The sequence below is a fragment of the Bos indicus x Bos taurus genome, chromosome 7, assembly GCF_003369695.1.
Source record: "Bos indicus x Bos taurus breed Angus x Brahman F1 hybrid chromosome 7, Bos_hybrid_MaternalHap_v2.0, whole genome shotgun sequence".
Lineage (NCBI taxonomy): Eukaryota > Metazoa > Chordata > Mammalia > Artiodactyla > Bovidae > Bos > Bos indicus x Bos taurus.
In genome coordinates, this window is record NC_040082.1 from 29,547,473 (window position 1) to 29,571,875 (window position 24,403).

Genomic DNA, 24,403 nt, shown 5'->3' on the forward strand with positions numbered 1-24,403 from the left:
TAGAGGACATTTAGAGTGGTAATAAAAGACCTGGATTAGGTTTCAGTCATGACCCAGCACAGTTGTGTAACTTCAGACAAATGCTTATTAACCTTCTGGACCTCAGTTTTCGTACCTGTGAAATGGGACTACTGTTTCTGTTTACCTTCAGAATATTATTGTAAAGGACAAATGAAATTAAGTCTGGTAAAACTTCTCTGACATATAAAAATAATTAACTTGCACATTCATTTTTTTTCTATTTTTGCTTTTCAGTCTCTTAGAAAAAAATTAAGGGGTTTTTCTGGGGTCTAGTGGTTAAGACTGCCCTCCCAATGTAGAGGGCACAGGTTCAGTCCTTGGTCAGGGACTTAAGATCCTGCATGGCTCACAACAAGGCCAAAAATTTAAAAAAATATTAAAAAATTGCTTTTTAAAAAAAAGAAAAAATTAAGTATCTGAAAAACTATGATATATTTATAGTTCATATTTATATCTAAAGCATATATAAATTACTAAGAGCTCTTCAGAAAAGGAAGACAATGGGATCTATAACATATGCCTTTTCTGTTTGCCCCAATCATCCTTCAGTCAACAACTCTGAAGATGATTAAGCTTTAATATTTTCCTTCACAGCTTCCCTTTTCACCTAGATTGGTTAATGGAGCCAAAATTAATGTGGAGCTTGGCTTGAAGAATGCCCAAGTCCAATCATCACAGTTTTGACATTTTTTTCAAATCCTGAACAAATGTAGCAATTCCCTAACCAGACAGTGCTGATCAAAGAAAGGTAAGCAAATCTGTTCCCTAACTTTTTCTATATAAAATACAGGAACTCATTTTCAGGCCTCATACTACAGGCATTGTCTCTTTTTTTATTTGATTCCACAGTCCTTATTAGCTATTTTTACATCTCTCACCATTTTCCTATCTCAGCAACAAATAAGCAAAAAAAAAAAAAAAAAAATCTAATGAGGTCACTGGAGAATTTACTACTCACGGGGCAATTTTAACACTCTCCAAACAAACACACAAAACCACTGTCCCACGCAAATGCATACTGGCTTATACAAGAATGCCCAGGATACAAAGTACAATGACAACATTTAGGTAAACTGTAAACAAACAACAACAAATGATTCAATACATGAAGACAATGACCACAGCAACCAGATGTAATTTTCTAATAAAAATAAATTGACTCTAAAACTGCGTCCCAAAAGTTTATGCTGGGAAATTTAAAACACAAACAAAAACCAACCTGGGGCCAAAGTCACTTGCTCACCTGACTGATGTCGCTTGTCCAGGCAGCTTTCTCCTGGCGGGAAGGTGCTAACAAGACCACAGTGAAAGGGGCAGCATCTGCAGGCTCCACCACTATTTTGAAATCCAAGTGTCCAAACACTTGGCCAGAACCTTTGGCTTCAACACACGTAAACCAAACAATTAGATGTGAATACAAACATAGGAGTGATAGGTAACTGCTTTCTCAAGGTCCTAGTAATACAACCAATGTGATTTAAGTCCAGAATCTCCTTTTAGTGATACAGTACTTCTCAAGCATGGGGACGGCTTTGTTAAGCTCATAAGCAGAGGAAAAAGCTGAGATCGGTGGGTTACTCAAGACTAGGGTCCTGCTCTCCTTGTCAATTCATGGCTTTTTAAAAATTTTCCATAAATTACAGAATTCCAACATTCTAGTTCAATTACTTTCTTCTCTGTTGCTGCAAAGCCACTATCACGAGACAAATTCAGTAAAATGTAAATTTCCAAAGATGGCTTAACTGGGGTCACAGGTTAAATGGTTCAACAGAATTTTTCACATATAAATGAATTCAGGGAATTTATTCTTAACATCTTCCCTGTCTCCTGAAGCACCTCTTCTTAGCTATCAACGAATAAAAACCATAGGGCTATTTAATGCTAATATAATTCTAAGTGATAGAATGTGACTTACAGTCATCATCGCTCGCATCGGGCTCCTCAACCAAGGTACATTCTATTAGAGACAGAACTCCACCTGTCTGGAAACAGACCAATTTTTCATTAAGTGGCTGAGAGACTTGCATAGGTTGGGAAGCTGTGATTTGTAAACCTTATATTCGAACTGCCACAGAATAAACAGCAATTCAGTCTTGAAACTAATTTTTCATAGAGCCCAAAGTTAAATTTAAATGTGTAAAAGTAATTGAATTCATTGAGCTTCATGATTCTTCCCCACCATCTGACTCTCACTCGCAATGTCTGTAAAATTTAAAGAGTCGATCTATGGGAGATTATATGGCACCCCAGAGGCCCCACAGAGTGAATGCAGAGCAGCAAAGGGTAAAACTCTACAACCAGTAAGTGACTTAAGCAGTAGAACTCTGCTGTTGTGATGCTGGATAATATTTTCAGGCATTAATAACAGAAGGTACAGATAGGCAAACTTTTTCTGTAAAGGGCCAGCTAGTAAATTCTTTAGGCTTTGCAAGCCATTAGATCTCTATTGCCACTGCTTAAATTTGCCATTTTAAAAAGCATGAAACAGTCAGGTACAATAAGGAAGGAAATGAGTTGTGGCTGTGTTCCAATAAAACTTTATTATTAAAAAGAGGCAGAAAGCTGTGGGCCATAGTTTTCTCACTCTTGGTACTAAGTAAGATAAAATAGCATTTAGCGAATATTACACAATCAGTAGGAGAAGGCAATGGCACCCCACTCCAGTACTCTTGCTTGGAAAATCCCATGGACAGAGGAGCCTGGTAGGCTGCAGTCCATGGGGTCGCTAGGAGTCGGACATGACTGAGCGACTTCACTTTCACTTTTCACTTTCGTGCATTGGAGAAGGAAATGGCAACCCACTCCAGTGTTCTTGCCTAGAGAATCCCAGGGACGGGGGAGCCTGGTGGGCTGCCGTCTATGGGGTCGCACAGAGTCGGACAGGACTGACACGACTTAGCAGCAGCAGAACACAATCAGTACACTGCAGTCATTTGACAAGATTTTTGAGCTCAGTCAACAACTAGTAATTTTGTCCAGGTTATGATTTTAATTGCCTTATTTTATGGCAATTGCACTTAAATTTCTATTACTTTGGATTTAACTGACAACAAAGTAAATGTCAAGGTTGGCAACTGTATATTACCTCATCATGATACGGTAATAATCTATTTTATGATAGTAGGCACGGGAAAGTCATAATTAAATTAACCTCAATGCCTCTTGAGTGCATGGAACATAAATGGAATAGTCATGTAAAACCAGTACCTTGAGCAGATGCAGCTTTCCTCCTGAACTTCTTGTACAAATTAAAAAGTGTTTTGTAAACAAGAAGCACTGTCTTTCTCCTTCCTTTTTCAAAGACAGTGAACCCAGGCGAACTTTACTAAGTTTCCCTCTCTCAACGGAAGGTACTTGAATAAGAGAACCTGGTGATCACAAAAGTGAAGAACACACAGTAATTAAAATTCTGTCAAGTGAGAGCAGTTCCTGATGCAAAAACACTAGGGCCTGTTTCCCAAGATACCAAGGAATTATTTGTTGTACCATCGGAACAAGCAAATCCCCTGCACTTTGAGCAGAAGAAACAATACATTGCTATGCTTTAAGAGTCACACCAATTCTTACTATTTTTGTAGAACACTTTAGATTTGATTATTTATATATAAGCTGGAAAATAAGTTTAAAAACAAAGCCATACTGAATTCAAAGAATGAGACATTTCTGCCTTCTGTCCTTCATAATCTGATCTTTATCAATTTATTTACATAAGAATAGGGTACATATTGTATAATTACATATAGTAATAAAACAACATAATAAAAAGCAAGTCAAATTTGTTTTTCCTAAAGCAATAAAGGTAGATGAATAGCATTAATATAGCCTACTTTGTATTTAAAAACATGATGCACATTTATAATGTACATTTTTAAATGTACATTATAAAAATACACAGATTATACAATTCAACACAATTTAGTGAAGGGCTGTTTTTAAAGGGCAGTTATTTCAGGTTACATTTAAATTATATGTGATAAAAATTCTTTGTGAAACCTACATAGAAAAGAAACCACATAAATTCTATATGCAGAACACTCCTGTGTTCTTCCATTCAAGAAGCTAAGCAGAGATTTTATATAATTTCACTCTAATTATGACCTCCTGCTCTCCTCAAAAGGAAATTCTAATTTAAATATCAAACCAAAAAATGCTAAGAAAGATGCTTGCAAATACATTGCCTCTGACTCCTGAAATGCTCTGAGCCAGTACTATTTCTTTTTTTTTAATAAAGCTTTGATTTTACTATTTCTACTATTTGTGTAATTCACCACCTACCCCAAATGCAGCTTTACAAAGACTCCTATCAGCCTCGTAAGAACTATTAAATGAATATTCATCACTTAATTATGAACAGAGGTCATCACTAAGAGATGAGACTGTAGGCAACTTTATTTTCCTCTTCATACATTTCCTAGGTTTCCTGATTGGTTTTTTTTTATTGTGTTTTTGGAATATAAATCTGTGATTGTGGGTCACAAAACACTTACATTAACATATGACTATTCCAAACAGTACCTACCTTTACAGACATCTAAGGATGTGCAGGAAGTAAAGAACCCAAATTTCTATGGGTCCCTGAATGCCCCCCATTCAGGTGAGTGTTTAAGAGGGCTGCCTGACAGAGGCACAGTCATCATCTATTTGGTGCCTAAAGAATAACACAGAGGTAGTCCTGGGGGAGGGCGTGGGACTGGGGAATGGGGACGGGGAAGGGCTTGGTTGCAGTGATAGGAATGGGCAACAAGGAAGAGAAGTAGGTGGGAGCAAACTGGCAGAGAGCCAGGGAGCAAGTAATCAAATATGAGGAATAAAGGAAAAGTGAAAAAGCAGAAGACAGAACGCTTCGAGGAGTAAATGAGCAAGTAACAGCCACAGAAGGATTGTACTCGTGAGACCCATTGGTGGAATCAAAGCCAGAGATCTTTCAGAGGACCTGGGTTATCCTGGCCAGGAGACGGCGGTGGATTCAACAACATAAAAACTGAAAGTCAGAAAGGGAATGGATGGGAAAAGACAGCAAGTTCTAGCTTTGCCATGGGCGGTCATGAGTCATCCAGACAGATGGGTTAGGGCCGAGTGGAAGACTGCAGCAGAGACAGGTGGACAAGTGGGCTTAAGGGTCGTTTTCAGAAAGGATATAACCGAGGCTAAGAAAACTGAATAATAATGTGCTCGTGGGTAAGTGCTTCTAGTATTTAATGATTCTATAAGTTGGAAATTTTAAAATACACTGGTAACTCATGTATTAGTCATTATTGTGAATTTTAGCTTTGAGGTAAAAAACCAAATGTTTCCTTGGCAGCTATACACTAATATGCCTAATCTATAACTGCTTATCTTGGATCCAAATAAGAGACTATATGCATTAGGTATGCACAGAAATCTGTACATCTGAATTAGAAGTGAACAATTTCAACACTGGTTTATAAAATAATATTGAAAAATATGTTAAGTGGTTTTTTTCATATTTCATCTTATGTTTGACATGATGTTTCAACACAACTATGAGACTTGAAAATTTCTAAATTTCCTAGTTATTACTAGAAACAACTAGACTTTTTAGTTATTACAAATAAGTGAAATCATTAGTCTTAATGATTCTTTGCATTACCATTGTCATCAGTCTAATCTAATAACTGGGGTCAACTTATAAAAAAACTTGTTTTTCAGTCATGAAATTCCCATGGTGTGGCATTTGAGACTGGCTAAAGCCCTTATTCTTATTCCATTCAGTAGTTAAAAAGACTGAAGAGCAATTTCCAGGTTATTGGATTAGGCATTTGAATAGGTGAAACTATTTCCAGACCGCATGTTACAATTTCAAAGAACACTGGTACATTGAAAGTACATGATTTTGAATCTGGAAATGATTAAAGTACCGGAAAGTTTCATGTTTCATTCTTGATGCATTTAGCTTTAAATTCAGTCACTCTATTTACTTTCCCTAATTCACCTTTCTACCAGACAACGATGACTATGTATAATGGATTTTGCACAAAATGTCAACTTACAGTGCCTTTATCTTCTAAAAAATATTCATATATATTTCATGTTATTGAAAATAGAAACTTATTCCAAAATTTAGATCTTGGTTTTTAAAGTTTATGTCATAATTTCACTGACTCCAGTCATTTTTATGAACATTTAATTTTTACAACAACCCTAAAAGACAGGTACTACTATTAACCCCACTTAAAAAGAGGAAGGAGCTTCCTTGGTGGCTCAGTGGTAAAGAATCTGCCTGCCAATGCAGGAGGTGCAGGTTGGATTCTTAGATCAGGAAAATCCCCCGGAAAAGAAAATGGCAACCCACTCCAGTATTCCTGTCTAGAAAACCCCATGGACAGGGAAGCCTAGTGGGCCCCAGTCCATGGGGTCACAAAAGAGTTAGACATGACATACTGACTAAACAACAAAGAAAGGAAACTGGGGCTAAAAGAAGTTAAGTAAATTGTCCAGTATCACACAGCAAGGAAAGGGAGGAGACAGGATTTGACCTCCATGATGGAGCTGGCTACACTGTCTATTATTGCCTCAAACATGTACAACATTTGCTCAAGAAACTTTGAAAAGATTTTGAAAATAAATGACAATGTCAGACCACTGCTATGACACAGTCCTTTGCATCATACTCATCAACTATCTAGTAATTGGAATCAGTTTATAAAAAATAAGCTTTTTCAATCAATGAATTCCCACGGATTGACATTCAAGATTGGCTATCACCCCTGTTCAGAGGGGAGCTTTCAGACGACCTTATTTTTTCTAGTCCTCAGAATTAAAATTCATTTTGAGACTGAAAACACACGTATTTGTGCATATATGTTTGCACTCATGCATTGAACGTATCTAGTTGGCTGCCGTCTATGGGGTCGCACAGAGTCGGACACGACTGAAGCGACTTAGCAGCAGCAGCAGTAGTAAAAGTAATAATTGTTGCAACCAAAGCAAAACAACACAAACTTTCCAAATTGACTGTAATTGGATTATCTTCTACTTTCAGATTAAGGCCTGATTTCTTTTTAAACCACCTTTATTGAATAATTCCCAAACAGACTAACCAAACCAAACAACACAGAAAAATACTGCTGAAAGGCAAATCATTAATATCAACGTCAATACAGCAATAACATCAGATATATTAATAGCTGACAAAAGCGCCTCAAACATGTGGTTCAGAACAAGCAATAAATAAAATCTAGATGTGAATCAAAGAGAGGGGTGGCTCATGATTGGTTTTCCTGGTGCAAGGAAAAAAAATACGATTTCTTCACTGTATTCAACCTTCTAGCATTTTTCATCATAGATGCTTTTTCCAACTTAGAGATATAGTAAACGTTTATGTGTAATAATAATACTCATCAATCCAAAGTCCTTTCAGAAATGGAATACTAGTTATAGAAACTTTTGTTTCCATTTTCACATATTACAAAGCTCAAGTCCTGTAGTAAGTATTTTTCGGTGGACTCCGAACATAAGAAAAATACGAAACAAGACAGCTGACATTCAAAACTGCAGTTCAGCAAGCAATTCAATTTAACCCATTGTCCATTTTCCAGATGCCTATAATGGAAAGCATTGAACTAGGCAAGAGAGAATTCATAAATAGTGCCCTGCAGAGTTACAGTTGCCAGGACAGACAGGCAAGCAAACACGTAGAAGAAGACGAGATGCACGCACCAGGAGCAAGGGCGCTTGGAAACAAGGAGGAGAGTACACTCATTCACACTGGAGGGGAGAGGAGGGGAAGATGAGGAAATTTAAAAGGCTCTGATCTGAGCCTAGCAGGACAAGAGGACCTTCCACAGGCACCAGAAACATGGATGAGGGAATCCCTGGTCTCCAGGGGCCTACACATGTAAAGGCACAGAGGCAGACAATGCCAGGAAGGCAGGAAGCCAATACAGGGACGCAGTCTGTGAAGAGGAATGGAGGGGGAATTAGGAAGGCCTGGTGTTGTCAGCATGATAGTCCACTATTACTTAAAGAAAAATTAATACTTCAAGTCAAAAATGCGAAAGGTATCATATCCTCAAATATACTTCCAAACTTTAACATATGTGTGACTTCTCTCCTTGTAAATAAATAATGGAAAATAGAACAGCATGTGTTAAATTTTTTAAGTGTTCTGTGCAAAAATTAATGTGTGCAGCACAAATAATGTCTTGTTTGATGAGGAAAAAAAAATGTTTCAGGCAGCACATTTTGGTAGACACTAGAAATGCAAATATCTTCAATTAATATTGGCACATTATAAACAGAAACCACATTAAAGGTTAATTGGAGTTCCAAATGTATATGCCACTCCTCCCCAAGTTCAAAATTATGACTGTGTGCAATATACTGCCTGAAATCGACTCTGTGAGGGCATGTTCCCCTCCCTCAGGACACCTACGCACTTGCAAAGAATTTCAAGTGTGGTTTACTTCGTGTACTTTGTAATAAGAACCACAGAGCAATATGCACTGTCATGGCATAGCTTCTCTACAGTTTCCAGCATAAATATCTTCCACTCTTCAAAGGCTTAATTTACTGGGTGATGCCCCCAAAGCACACCCCTCAAACGTGATACCTTGGCCATCGCCAAAGTATGGCAGGGCAAGTTGAGACATTTCATCTAGCAACTGGAGTTACCAACTGAATCAAGTCATATCGTGTGGGGCCGATCCGGAAGTGCTGATGAAAAATGGGAACAAGAGACAGCTGTTTTCACTGCGGACATTGTCCCCTCTCCTATGGGAAAGGGCTTTGAGTGAGGCAAGTTTCTCTTGGGCCTTTGCCTGGATGTCGTCACCACCTGGCACTGCCACTCCAGTCGGCCAGACCAATCTGTCCTCCTTGGAGCTGTAGAGAATGTCGGGTCCACTGAGGAGCAGGGTCCAGTCAGAATGTAACTTACTGTCCCACTCGTGCTTTACTAGTATTGTGTTGCTGTTTTTCATGGCCCCTGAAAAGAAACAGCACAAAGGTGGGCCTCAACCACAGCCTCGGCCAAGGCCATGGGGACGTCCTGCACGAACAGCATCAAGCAAACAGCCTAATCAAGCCTGCTCCACCACGCTTTCCTGGATCTGCCTGTGATAGGTGACGGGTACAGAGACCACTTAGCTGGTAAGTCCGCTGAACAGGGACTTACCTTGGCGGATGAAAGTCTGGCTGGTGTCCAGCAAAATATCACAGCCCTCGACGATCATTCTTTCTATGGCAAGGTTCTTCCTTATGTTTTCGGTGTCACTCACTTCATCATGCATGACCCTGTCAAATACAATACAGGACCACAGTGAGAGATCTTCTATTATCCCAGTGGGTAAGCAACAGAGCTCCATCTGGGAAGCAAGTGTTTGACCTTGTATCAGTTTAACTGGAGATGTAGGGTAAGTCACACTGGACTTCTAACCTTCATCAAGTCATGACTCAAAGCAAAGCAAATGGAGTATTCTGGAACCGTTGCTTATAAACGCAATAGGAAAGCAACACATTATTTTATGAACAGCTTCTTTCATTGAAATTAGGACGCCGTTTCTTAGAGGTGGAGCAAACTAGAGACCTTTATACTATATACACTATTTATATTTGTCCCTTATAAGTTAAAGGAACACAGCTGTAAAGAAATGCCTGAAACACTGAAAAGTCACCGATCAATCGAAAATATACATTCTCCAACTTCTTACCAAATATGCATACAAAAACGCAACTAACCATCTTCCTATTATAATGAAAGAAATGTGAATCTTTTCAAACTTAAACCAAAATGTGTCTAATCTCAATTATATAAACTTAAATGACATAAAATCATTCTCAAAGATTTTATATATATATAATTATACTTATTATATAAATGTTATATATATATAATTTTTTCTTGGTTAAAATTAATGTGCATGCTGATTTAGCACCATCTCAGAAGCTAGCATTTAATGTTCAGGGAAATCTGAGAAGCCGCTTATGTCTTGCTTCTTGTTCCCGTGGACATAAACATTCAGTTCAGTTCAGTCATGTCCGACTCTTCGCAATCCCATGGACCACAGCACGCCAGGCCACCCTGTCCATCACCAACTCCCAGAGTCTACATCAGGTCTTCACAAAAGACTAACATGCTACTTTGCCATATCAAGCCTTTATTATAAATTCTTCACGTACCTGGACAGTTCCTCTAGTTTGGATTTCGCAAACTCCAGACTTTTTCTCTCCACGTGCTCATGGGGTGTATGAGCCAGGAGTTCATGAAGCGTGATGATATACCTGGGGATCTAGAAGCAAAGCAAGGCCAGCGTGAGAAGGAGGGCTGGGTGAGTAACACTAGACCTTCTCTACTGCACCATCACCACTTCTGAAGAGCTCATCTCTACTCTGACACGTCTGGCTGTTTTACAAATATATTTTTTAAAGTAGTTATTTATTTGGCTGTACTGGGTCTTAGCTGCACATCTGGGATCTAGTTCCCTGACCAGGGATCAAACCCAGGCCCCCTGCATTGGGAGTGCGGAGTCAGCCACTGGACCACTCAGTTTGAATATTAGGCTTCAAACATTTGTTTGAATCCCCACAAACAAATATTTTTAAGAAATACATTTAAAATGAACTATGTTTCAAACCTCACACACGCAAAAACTTCACCAAGTGCCGGGGACCAGCCCCGGCTGATCCAGGGTATTCGAAGGAGAGACGGCATAGGCGAGGATCAGGATACAATAGCTTCAATTAGATATTAATTAAAGATATAAAGAGTAATAGAATAAGGATAGCTCAGTAGGAAAATTCAGTGGAGAAAAGAGGCTGAGTAGCTTGGTTTACGCGGGAGACCAATAAAACTTCAAGACAAGAAGTTTGCACCACTTACGTAGGCCGCAGGCGTCCTTCCGTTCTCCCGAAGGAGAGGAGACACTGAGGCCTCCCCGGTCGGATCTTAGAAGCCCAGGCATACTTAGTAAGCATGGTGGGTTCCGCGCTCCAGATGGAGACTCAGCCAGAGTGAGAGAGAGAGCGACATGGGGAGACCAGTATTTCGAGAAACTGATCCCAATTCTTTATTTTCCAGAGTCTGTTTTTATACACTGAGATGTTATACAAAAGTCACGCGGGGTCAGCAGTCCTGACTTTTATCAAAGTCAGGTGCTTCATACAAATGTATACAGAGGTCTTAGGGGTGTTACATCATCTTCTGGCCAGGGGGGCCTGCTGACAATTTACGACCCTCTCCTTGTGACAGCGGTCAGTCAATCAGGACACTTATTTCTCAAAACAGACGCCACCCAAATAAAGTTACATTCCTACAGGGTGAGGGTGTAGTGGGTTTTAGTTAAGGAAAGAATTTACTTAGCCTAAGGTCTAACGTGATTAATATCAAAGGTTAATTCTATATATTCATTAATGTGTGTAAGGTCAGGGGATATGGAGACTTAGCAACAAACGTTGGCTCAACAAATGAAAAACCCTTCACCAACACAATTTCTAATTAGCCCATTATACTTATACTAATAGTTTTCTAACTTTTCTAAGGAACCTGTTTTTAGAAGGTTTAAAGCATCTCGTGCCTCTCACGGTTGGGAGGCTGTGAGCAATCACATGTGGCCGGACGAGTCTGTCAGGCAGGCTAGAGAACCTTCAGAGGAGTTTGTAGGTTAAAACACTCTTGTCACACCCAAGAGTTTTTATTGACTGGAGCTCTAGGTTAACTCCTTCTCCGAAAGAGGTGGTGGGGGACAGCCCCCTGTAAAGTCAGAGGTGTAGGTAAGAGCACAAAGTAGTAAAGTAGGCAGGCTCTGGTTATGGGGGTAGACGCTCGAGGATTTCCAGGGGGACTCCTGAGGCTCGATCCCGCCTTTGCGTATGTCGAGCCTCCTTCCTCATGACCTTTGCCATGGGCGGAGTACCTCACTCTGGCCCCCAACAACCAAGAACACATGAAGATAATAAGGCACAAAGAAACAACTGTTTCTTTAGATTTTTAATATAATCATATATTTCTCAATCATAATTTTTGAAAACTGGTTCATAGGGGAAAAGATACAGTTATCAGCAAGTCACTTGAGTCTGTATTTTAGATTTATTTGTCTGTTTACAATTTTTTAATAGACAATCCTATTGCAATGTTCTCTTTAAGAATCAAAATGTGGGAAAAGATATGTTTACCCTTATTACATTCTGATCCCGCTTTACCTCAACTCATCCTTCTAGCAGTAAGCAGTATTGCTTAATTAGATCATTTGTTTATGCTTTTATTAATGAACAGACTATCTATCTGAATTCTCTCAAAAGCAGAAACGCCACCAACCCTGTGGAGGATTTAATAGAACACAATGAAGAATTAACTCAAGTTAAATATGTTGATTTAACTTGACATATTTTTTACTGGCTTATAAACAAAAAATTGTTAGAAAGCAGGGGCAGTGGGTTTAATTTTAATAAAAACCTGCATGAACAACAGCTACCATAGTGCTGTCCGCTATGGGTCAGATTGGGAGTTTGAGGTTTGCATCCATCCTCCAGCAAAACATAAGGATCATTTCCCCACTTTATGGACAAGGACACAAAGCATGAAGAGGTTCCATAACTTGCCCAAAGTGGCCTCACAGTAAATGGCAGAGCCAACCATGAGCCCAGCTCTGACCAGTGCACTAGTCTAGTGGGTGTCTCTGCAGGGACTGGGGGTCTTACTCAGCCTTTGAAAGGACCCCTAAGAATGAAGAAAGTAAAGCAGCTTCCCAGACTCTGTGGGTAGCTCCTTTCATGTTGACCTGAGGCTTTGTCAGCTCTATCTACAAATCTGCTGTTCCTCTCTTGCCTTCACTGAGTCATTTGCTAATATTTACTGCATACCCAGATCACCCATGGGTACAGAGGGCAGTGCCCTAAGCACAGACATCTATCAGCAGTTCATACTCTAGGATCATGTCCTAGAGACTGTCATCAAGTCAGGGTTTTGGAAGTGTAGTATCCTCAGTTATAGGAGGATGGGTCACAAGAGAACCCTTCCTCTGAAGCTAATGTGAGGCTTTGTGACTCTCTACCCCATAAACTTCTCACTAAGACAGCTGGTTGGGCCATTCCTCTTGGTGAAGGCTGCTGGGATAAGTATGCTTTCAAATATCCCTTTTGTACAATGCCATGACTGATAAAAGTTTGCCTCTAAGTTAGTAGTTCTACAAGAAAATCAAGGCAATCAATAGCTAAGGTACTCAATTTTTCATAACAAGTGGAGGGCAGGAGTGGGAGAGCCTGACTGCTTATAATGTTCTGAAAATCCACAAAACCAAGCTCAGTCAATAGCTTCATGGTCCTCCCCAAATCATTAAATCTATTTTAGAAAGCTCCTTGGCTAAGTGTCAAGTGGATGGATTTGAAAGTAACTGGCCCATCTCACTTTCTGGTAGAGAAACCAAGAATCCTGAAACGACCAAAAAGCAGGTGAAGGACTTCTGCAGAGAGAAATGGACAGCGCTCCAAAGAGCTCATCTGACATATTCAAGAACTGATTATAAATCTGTCCCCGCAAAAGACCTTGGAGCTTCCCAGGTGGTGCAGCGGTAAAAAAAATCCACATGCAAATGCAGGAGACATAGGAGATGTAAAAGACAAGGGTTCGATACCTGGGTTGGGCCGGAAAAATCCCCTGGAGGAGGAAATGGCAACCCACTCCAGTATTCTTGCCTGGAAAATTCCATGGACAGAGGAACCTGGTGGGCTACAGTCCATGGGGTTGCAAAGAGTCAGATAAGAGTGAGCGCTCATGCACGTGCATGCACGCGCACACACACACACACACACACACACCCCATGGGGTCACAAAAAGTCACATATGACTCAGTGCGCACACACACCCCCCAAAACCCAAGGATCATAGTAAGTATTGTCTAGATGAATCATAATTCTTTCAATTATGAAATAATACTGTCACCTTTAGACACTAATTAGCTTGCTCTTTAGTTACAGTAAATAGGTAAGTAGAGAAGCAAGTGGTTACTTCCTGGAGGACCTCTAACAGCACTGTCCTTCTCAGAAGCATATTTCATGATTTGCTCATCTATGGATATATGAGCAGCTGAAGACAATTTAAATAGTACTAGCCAAACCAGTTTTTGCTAAATAAAAATTAAGTTAATCACTACTGTATTGTCTATAACACATATCTTGGTAACACAAACTTTCTTGTCTGATATTAATAGTCCAATTGACTATTGGACTATAGTCCAATTCACTGCATCATCAATTAAGGATACATTCACTATAATTCCTCCATGTTTCCATAGCTCAGCCTAATTCACTCACAGTAACAACTGACCTACTCAACAAACAGCCCAGAAGAGGTGGAATATAACACTTCTCTAAATATACACAGGCTAAAAGTTTCCATTTACTTCTCTTCCTCCTTTGGCCCCCATACCAACTTTTGCCTCCATATCTAGAGTCGGCAGTGGCCTCTTGGCAGTACGAGCTAAGGTCACCTCTTACACTCTTGATCTAAGGAAAAAAGCATCACACCCCAGTCTTATCCCAAGGTGTCCAGCTTACATTGGAGCAAGGCAGATGTGCAGAAGTACCACTGCTAATACAATTTATGCAGAGGGAAGCAGACCATCTGAGGGAGCAAACGCCTCAGGGTTCCTCAGGCAAAGGACCCAAAGGGAACAAGAAGTATAGAATGAACCTAGCAAGAAAAACCTTCAAGTTTCTAGAAAGGGCAGTTTTCTCCCAAGTGTTCTACGTGGTCTCTCCTAGGAAGAAGACAGGAGGGAGAATAAGGCATTTGGGCAGCAACTCCAACGTTTTCTGCTCTTGGTCTGTTCAAAATAGCTAGAGAGAAGGAAAACAGTTTTGGAGAAGCAAATAAATAAGAGCAGAATTCAGAGCTCTTTCAATTTGCACATTTCTTGCAGTTGCACCAATTTTGGCTAAATTCTTTTAAGTTTGAGGCTTCTTCCAGCACCCGCTGGTTACCCTAGTCTCAAAAAAAAAACAGACAATCTCAACATCTGACCCTTTAGCTTAATTCTAGGATCTGGAGGGAGGGATCTGAGACTTAGAAGGTTAGTTAGTTACCCAGCTCAAATTTCTAGTCTGGTCCCCCAGAGAGCCAGGGCTCTGGGAGATATTTAGAGCTCAACTGTCCCAATTTTAAACTTAAGAAACAGAAATTCAGATTGGTTCAGTTAAGTTTCCCAATGCTACCACTGAAGGGAGAGCAGGACATGCAGGTCTCCTAAATACTCCCAATCCAATGGTCCCTTTTGGACATTATGGGAATTCATTCCCTGGGATCAATCAAAATGCCAAGTTGTTGTTATTGGGCTTAAACTCCAGGCGGAGAAAAGAAGGTTAGAAGAAGACTGTCTCAGCATTTTTAAGAAATCCAAAGGCCTTTCCAAGGCCCTACATTCAACTGTTTGGACACCTGATCTAAAATTCAAGTACAGTTCTTGCATTTTAAACCACTGAGAGACACACGAAGGGAAATAAACAATACTTGAAAAGGCATTCGTGGGCTTTCAGGAAGGGAGTGAGGTTCCTCTCTGAATGTTCCATGCATCTTTCACAACCCTACCTTTGTTTATCCACCTGAGTTGAGGGTTGCTAGGCAGACAGGATTTAGAGAATTTAATCATAACCTAGAGCTAATTGCCAAAGATTCAAATAGAATCTCAGAACATTGAATAAAATTTTGTTTCACTCTAAACAAAATCTCAAATTATAATTTTGTATAAGGTTTTTAAAACTCATTTTTTTCTTTGTAGTTTCTCTTATGGAATATTTGTTCAGAGAGGCAAAGAGTTAAACAATTCAGTTCCATGGTAAAGAAAAAACACAAGGGCATTACAAAGTTTCACTATACTTAAGTTGTTACACATGCATCCTTTTGATTTTTTAAAATCTTACTAAACTTCTACAGTGACTTCCAGGATTTCAAGCAGGAGAGACAAACTTTAAGACAAACAATTATGAACCAGAGCAGCATCTCTCTCAGAGGCTATGAAACGATCAGCTGAGGTCAGAGATATCCGTTCAGAGGGACAAAGCCCTCCACAGAAACCATAACACACATGATTAGAAGAGTCGGTTTGCCACATAACAATTTGGAGGGCTGGATTGAAGCCCCACAAATTCCACAACGGGAACACTCGATGCTTTTCCAAAAGAACAAAATCAACACTTTTTAAAAGGATAGGAGATTCAATTCACATTTTGGCCTCTGCAGCTCTCACTAAAGAGTGGTGAAGTCTTAGATACAGGAAAGGCACAAGTGTACTTGATCTTTGGGGTTGCTCTAACCCCCAAAAGTGAAGGTCGGGACAAGTCCTAGATTCACTGGAGCAACCTGACTAGGGGCCAGGAGCCTCTGGCTCCTTCGTCTCCCCACAGCCTCTGTGATGGGGAAGGTTCTTCTTGCGTTCTGCAGAGCTCCGGCCAAGGGAGACTCGGCAGCAACAAGAACAGGGCAGGAAAACAAACACCTTCCCAGCAGTCCTTCCTACCCCCCACCCCACCCCCCGGCCCCAGAACCTTTTATGCAACCAGCCCGCACTGGAACATTTGCACGGCAGCCTATTTCTGTAAACCCAATAATATTTTTAAACATGCTGGAGGAGGAGACTCCATGGAAGAGGTCTGTGAGGAATCTTTCTGCAGAGTGAAATTTGTGCTGCTTTAAAAAAAAAAAAAAAATCACTCCTGATTTAATTGTCTCAAAAATGCCTGGTTTTCTTACAAACACTAGACAGACTGGAGAGAATGTGTGGCAAAGATTTGTTTATCTCAGGGTCAAGCTCAAGATGACAGAGGAGGTGTCACAACCTCCCACACGGAACACTTGCACATCTCATGCTGGTCACACTGGGTATCAGTCACATCGAGCTGGAATCAGTGACTTATAAGACACATCCTGGGTGACTTACCTGAAACATTGGATATGTCAAGAACGTCTCCAGCATCCTCCCCTCACAGGCAGGGTTGGCTTCATACTGTTTTAAGAGTTTGTCAAAGTCTCTGTTTTGCTTACAATTGGCGAGCACTTGGAGGCTGTACTGGTGATTACGCACAAATTCTTGATAAATGTTCAGCATGGGGAGCAAAATATCAAACAGATCAGCTGGAAAGAAGAAGCAAACATGGCCGTCTCTCAGTAAATTACCCACGGGACAGGGACAGACTGCTCACTCTGCAGGAATGGCAGAGAGCGGCCCCCGGAGCCAGGTTTCAGGCTACACAGCCCAGTGCAGATGCCAGAATGACTGACCTGGTAGAATGCACCCCTCGGCAGAGCCCAACTCTAGTCCCCAAAGAACCTTGACGGGCCACGGGGAAGAGTCAAAAAAGGCAGAGTCCCCGTGCCCACAGAAGCTCCCAGGTCATCAGGGAAGTTCAAACAATTTAGGATGAATAACATTGAAACTGTTTTACTCTTTATTGCAGCCACATTAAGAGAAACTTTTCAAAGCATGCACTTACCTAAAATTAAAGTAGGCCAGTTGGCTATTCTTGCCTTCAGTCCTTGATGAAATATTTCGTGAAGAAACATGATTGTTTCACTATAAAAAAAAATGGAAAAAATAATATAATTTAATCACTATAAAGTATCTAGTTTGTTAAAGAAGTTCACTGAATCCTTAAAGCCTTAAGTACATGATATACATGTCTCTGAGGGCCTTGGAACCATACAATCAATAAAGACATGGATTATATCAGCCCCCAGAAAGCAGTTTATCTTTCAACAACACTAAAACCTCAATGAAAATTCTGAGCTAAGCCCCAAATACTGGAAGACAGTAAGCACCAAATCAGTGTCATATAGCCCTCTTTATCAACTTATAATATTGATAAAAACAGCTTTCTACTGTTAGGATGTAGCACTTCAACTGATAATCAGAAAATTAGTTAAGATCCTTCTCTTCAGATTTAATTCTAAATGATAATTCTCTTTCACTAAAATGAGTTTTGACAGAGAGAAGACTTGACAGACCTCTACCATAACCACTCCTAAAACCCTCATGCCAGAAAGGTAAAGGAATCTTCTGTAAAGAATGTAGCCTACATAAATATATTAGAATGAAGATTGCATCAATTAAAGATCCAAACTTCTAAAAGGTTTAAGAAGGGGAGTTATCAAAGTAATATTTGCTTTCTCCTCACTAGAATTAATCTACTGGAACGAGCTTTTGAAGGTTTTTCTGAACTAACACATCAACACAACCAAAAACAGGATTATTCATGTCAGTGACATACTTGGGTTTGTTATAAGTCAAAGTCCACAACAAGAAACATCAATGGGAAATCCTTACTTTCTGTGAATGGCCCATGGAACACGATAGATGCTCCTTGTAGACTGTGATTTGTTTTCTTTCATAGAAATTTTAACTAAGCGGTGTTTGTTGTTTTAGGATTTCAACCAAATCTACTTTGGTAGGTGTTGTAGATTAGTCCTTCAATCTCCATTCCATCGTCCTTCTAGGTAGAGAGGACGGGGAACTAAAACTACATTTTCCAGAGTCCCTTGCAGAGAGGGTTCTAGATGTAAATTCAGTCCCACCCATGGACGCACATAGTAAGACATGAAAGGCAGCAGCAGAGGCCATCTTCCTGTTACTGAAAGTCAGTCATGCACATGTGCTTTGGGGGCAATTTCAGTGCCTAGCCTCAGTGGTCTAGTTTCTAGGCACCAGTCTGATGTGGTTGAGAGGCCGCTGCGGTGGCAACAGCGGAAGCAGTAGTTTTCTAACCTCTGGGTTGTATTTGTGGTGCTGTGCCCTTGAATTCAGTGGTCCAGGCCTGCTGTCTGACTTGTGCCCCAGCCCTTCCTAAGGAACCTATAAGCAGTGAATTCCCTCCAATCACAGAGGAGGTTCCTCTTGCCTACACTGAAAACTAACTGGAATATCTACCTTCATATTTTGGTATTTAAATAGAAAACAGGTGAAACAATTCTTGGTGACTCCAATATGCGCACAAACAACATTCCAATGACCTGGCCTTTCTCGGGTGTTTGAATCTCTTTCTCCGAAGGTCTTGTCTTCCACTGACCTCAGACAACACTCTCTTAATCGTACCCTAGACCGTCTCGTTGTCCATAACCGCATCCTCTCCCTTATCTCAGTTTCAGGGACACTGCTCTGTGACCATCCCCTTACCTCCAAGTTCATTATCTTTAGAAACCTGACTCCCCAAATCCCTTCCCACCATCAGGACCCGAGACCATTGATCCTGCTGCCTTATTACTGACCAAAATCCCCTCACAACATCATTTCCCATTCTCCACAGTTTAGATCTCATGGTTCAGTGTTATAACCCCTTCCTTGCACACACCTTCAACTCCCTTCTGTTTTCAGTTCATCATATTAGCCTCATACACACCAATACTAGTTAAACTCAACCCTTTGCCCACTCTTTACCAGCACCTATGCAGCTGAAGGTGGTTAAGAACAACATAAAACCATCCTGAATAGTCTCATTGTAAAGTCATAGCCACAAGCCTAATATCTGCAGTTCTATTACATTTCCCTCATCCATTCACTGCCCTGTTCTCCTTGATTATCATTTCACACCTTTCCCTCTCTTCCCTGACTCCAGCACTTCCCTCCCATCAGCACTGCCACTTGCTATCCTTGATTCCTAACCACACGATGTGTCCAGGTATTATTCCTTCCCTGTCCATGCTCCCACTTAAAGTCAAGCTCTTGACTTGTTCACCACATTCTATCCACTTCTGCCTGTCCAAGTACCCGCTCCAGCAATTCTTCCCTCTCTTTCCCATATCCCTTCCCCCCGCCGCCTCATCACTGTTGGTGTCATTTTTATCCCATCTAAACACATGCACAAACACACACACAACTTTATATTTCTTTATTTACCTCCAGGTACCACTCTGTTTCTCTGATCCTCTTTATAGCAACCCTCCTTGAAATAGTTTTCTACACTAACTCTAATTCCAATTCCCCTTCTCACCAAATCAGGTTTTGGTCCCTCATCAAAATTGCTAATAAGTTCCAAGTTGTTAAACCCACAGTCAGCTCTCAGTTATTGTTTTATTTGACCTTTTGACATAGTTGTTTGTTCCTGCTTGCACTGGTTTCCAGGACAACCCATCTCCTGGTTTGTATCCTACAACCCTAGCTGATCCTCTTCATTATAATTTTTTGAAGGGGTACAGCTGCTTTACAATGTGGTGTTAATTTCTGCTGCACACAAGTGAATCAGCTATATGTATACATACATCCCCTTCCTCTTGAACTTCCATCCCACTACCCCAATCCCATCCATCTAGGTCAACACAGAGCACTAAGCTGAGCTCCCTGCTCTATGCAGTAAGCTTTTACTAGCTTTCTACTTTACGCATGGCAGTACACACAAGTCAATCCTAATCTTCCAGTTCACCCTCCCTGCTGTGGCTCTTCATACTCCTAACCTCTAAATGTTGGAATATCCCAGGGCTCAGTCCTTGGTCCTCTTCTCTCATTTATTTGTACTCACTCCCTTGGTAATCACATTCAGACAAACAACTTTAAACACTATTCATATGCTATTAGACTCCAAAATTTATACCTCCAGCCCTGAACTCCTCCCCTGAACTCCAGACTAACATCCAACCCTGCTCCCTTGATTTCTACATCTGGCTAACAGCATCTCAGACTTGACAAGTTCGAGATAAAAACTCTTGGTCTTTTCCCATAAACTTGTTCTTATGTCAATCTTCCCAATTTAATAAATAGCAGCTCCATCGTTCTAGTTATTCAGACCCAAAACCCTGGACTTTCCTTCAAAATCCACTTCAAACTCATCAGCAAATTTTATTGGCTCTATGTTAAAAACACACTCAGAATTTAATCACTTATCATTACCTCCATCATCTCTTGCCTAGATTACTGCACTAGCCCCACCTAATAGGCCTCCCTGCTACAGTCATCTCTCACCTGGTTTATTGAAATAGGCACAAAACTGATCTGCCCACAGTCTATACTCAAAAGAGAAAACCAGGGGGAACTTTTAAAACCTAAATCACGTCATGGAATGCTTCTCCTTAAAACCCCACCAATCTCTCCCCATCTCATTTAGAGTAAAAGAAAACATCTTTACAATGCCTTAACTGTTACCCCTCTGACATCTCCCTTCATCTGCTCTGACACTGGCAAGCCCGGCAGGCTCCAGCCTCGGGCCCTTTGCACAGGGCACCTCCTCTGTGTGCGTCTCTCTCCCCTCGGGCAGCCACATGGCTTGCCTTCTCATCAACCGCAGTCTCTGCTCAAATGTTAACATTATCATTGAGGTCTTTCTAAAAACTGGCTATAGAAAAACTATGGGACATTCTCATAATGTAATACCATGTAGCAATCTTTTGAAAAATAGAATACTGTCTCTATATATCAAATATGGAAAGATGTCCAGGACATACTGTTAAGTTTAATACATATCTGTAAAAAGCAGGCACGTGTTAAAGTACTTGCCTTTTGTGTTAGAGGGGGGGAAATAAAATTATATTCAAATTCGATTGACCTACATCAAGAAACACTGTAAGGCTATATAGAAAACTAATGAAAACAGTTACAGATAGCAAGTGAGGAAAATGGGGTGGGGAGAGACAGAGTTCAAAGCTGTTTGATGTTCTCATGTTGTTTTAATTTTTTTAACCATGTAAATGCATGGTTAAATGCATGTTTTTATCTACTTAAAAAACAAATAAATAACTAAAATGTTAAGTAAAATAGAATGCTGGAGTGGGCCGCCATGCCCTCCTCCAGGGAATCTTTCCAACGTAGGGATTGAACACGGGTCTCTTATGTCTCCTGCATTAGCAGGTGGGTTCTTTACAACTATACCACCTGGGAAGCTGAAGCAGCACTCAAAAACAAATAAATAACTAAAATGTTAAGTAAAATACCCTAACAGTCCCCTTTCTCCCATCTCCCCTTTCCTTCTTTATTTCTTCCACAGCACTAATCACAATATAAAATACCGCGGCTGCTGCTGCTGCTGCTAAGTCGCTTCAGTCGTGTCCGACTCTGTGTGACCCCATAGATGGCAGCCCACCAGGCTCCCCGTCCCTGGGATTCTCCAGGCAAGAACACTGGAGTAGGTTGCCATTTCCTTCTCCAAAGCATGAAAGTGAAAAGTCAAAGTGAAGTCGCTCAGTTGTGTCCAACTCTTAGCGACCCCATGGACTGCAGCCCACCAGGCTCCTCCGTCCATGGGATTTTCTAGGCAAGAGTACTGGAGTGGGGTGCCATTGCCTTCTCCGATAAAATACTGCATCTTTCACTTATTCACTGTTCATTGTCTATATTCCCACATCAGAATTTAAGTTCTATGAAGGCAGGGACCTTCTGCTTTGTTCACTGATGAATCCTCAGCAGTAAACGCACTACAAATATTTATTGAGCAAATAAATTTACTAAGAGATACTCAGACCCTCTGTTAATTTTTGTTCTTCCTAAAGTACTTCTGTGTAAGTTACATGTGAAGAGCTATTAATCACTTCCATTTCCCTCAGGTTATGAAGGAGGTAATTTTCCCCAACACACACACAACGACAAGATGTCAGAGGGGTAGCAGTAGGTAATGCCATGTCAAATAGAAAAAAAGAGAGAGAGAAAAAACTAGATGCGAACATACCAGATAAAAATAAGAAAACATGGGCTAATAATGAAACACCAATGACAGCTTTCTTATTTTCAATATCATAAGCTCGTACAGGTGAATTTATGATACCTCTTCTTTTACGAGTGAAGTAAAACTTCCTTTAAAAACTACAGATAGGTTTTTCACACAACTTTTACTTATCCAAGACAAACCTGTTGAGAAAAATACTGCTGACGTCGTCGTGGCTGATGGGGGGCTTCTTGGAGCTGGCCGCCATGCGCAGGGGCCTCAGGAAGCCATTGACGAGGATGTAGAGCTGGTGAACGTACTCCGACTCGGCCTCCACCATGGTGAACACGATCTGGTTTCTCTTCCTCATGCTTTCGGCGTGAGGAGAACAAATGTAATCCTGCACGATGGTCTTCCATTTCCTTCTACATAACCACCCTCGCATGAAGCTCTGAACCTACAGAGCAGCGGCAACAAAACAGAAGTGAATCTCAGGGAGGGGTGAGGCAGGCTTCTTAAGCTGGTCGGTAGGGTGTCCATCCTGTGCCGCGTGTATCGTGCTCCTTCACTGGAGCACTGGTGGGCCCACCACAGAATAAATAATGTCAGGTTTGGACCAGATAGCAGGAAAAAAAAAAAAGGTGAGTTTTAAAACAATACTTTTCCTCAGCTTTTCAAGTTTCTTCAATAGCTTAAGCTGTTTAGGCCTGCCTAGAAGGACAACAGAATATAATAATATTACACATATTTAGTTGTTAACATTTCAAGAAAGGAATAAATCGAAGGCTTATTCTTTAACAACATAAAGTCAGGTATTAACATTTTTTAATTGTGGTAAAAAAAAAAACACACGCATAACATAAAACGTACTGTCTTAACCATTTTTAAGTGTATAGTTCAGTAGTGTTAAGTAAAATCACACTGTTGCACATACAGATCTCCAGAACATTTTCATCTTGTGAAACTCAAACTCTATAATCGTTAAACAACTCTCCATTTCCCCCTTCCCTCAGCCCCTTGTAATTCCCATTCTACTTCCTGTTTTTATGAATTTAACTACTTTGGATAACTTACATAAGTGGCATCATTCAGTATCTTTTTGTAACAGGTTTATTTCACTTAGTATAATGGCCTCAAGGTTCATCCGTGTTGTAGCATGTGTCAGGATTTCCTTTCTTTTTAAGGCTGAATAATATTCCACTCTGTATATGTATGTGTATATAGATATATAACATTTTGTTTATCCTTTTATCTGTTGATGAACATTTGGGGTGCTTTCACCTCTTGGCTATTACATATAATGCTGCAATGGATACAGGAGTAGAAGTATCTCTTCAAAATCCTGCTTTCAATTATTTTGGATAAATATTCAGAAGTGGGATTGCTGGTAGTTCTATTTTTAAATTTTTGAGGAACCACCATACTGTCTTCTATAACAGTTGAGCCATTTTACAATCTCACCAACAGAGCACAAGGGTTCCAATTTCTTCGTATCATCAACAATACTTGTTATTGGGTGTTTGGGGTTTTTTATAGTAGTCATCCTAATGGGTGTGCGATAATATTACACTGCGGTTTTGATTCGTACTTCCCTGAGGCTTAGTGATGTTGATCATCTTTTCAAGTCTTAGTGATTTCTCTAAAGAATCATCTTTGAAAGAAATATGTATCATCTTTGGAGAAATGTCTACTCAAGTCCTTTGCCTATTTTTAAATTGGGTTTGATTTTTTGTTATGGCTATTTGAGGTTTTTTTTTTTAAGCTTAAAAAAAAAACAGTGTTAGACATCAACTCATCTGACCCCTTCTTTTTA

General features: G+C 40.3%; 1 protein-coding gene across 3 annotated transcripts in view; it reads right to left on the reverse strand.

The window, feature by feature from the left end:
• RASGRF2 (Ras protein specific guanine nucleotide releasing factor 2) overlaps positions 1-24,403 on the reverse strand; it is a 266,845-nt gene that overhangs the window by 136,827 nt on the left and 105,615 nt on the right. For all 3 annotated transcript variants that reach the window (XM_027545701.1, XM_027545703.1, XM_027545704.1), the window contains exons 5-12: positions 22,794-23,047; positions 17,464-17,543; positions 16,911-17,104; positions 10,162-10,271; positions 9,158-9,276; positions 3,229-3,389; positions 1,937-2,003; positions 1,265-1,401 (exon numbers count right to left, since the gene is read on the reverse strand). In XM_027545701.1, coding sequence (XP_027401502.1) covers positions 1,265-1,401; positions 1,937-2,003; positions 3,229-3,389; positions 9,158-9,276; positions 10,162-10,271; positions 16,911-17,104; positions 17,464-17,543; positions 22,794-23,047 — 1,122 coding nt within the window. The remainder of the gene's footprint in view (positions 1-1,264; positions 1,402-1,936; positions 2,004-3,228; positions 3,390-9,157; positions 9,277-10,161; positions 10,272-16,910; positions 17,105-17,463; positions 17,544-22,793; positions 23,048-24,403) is intronic.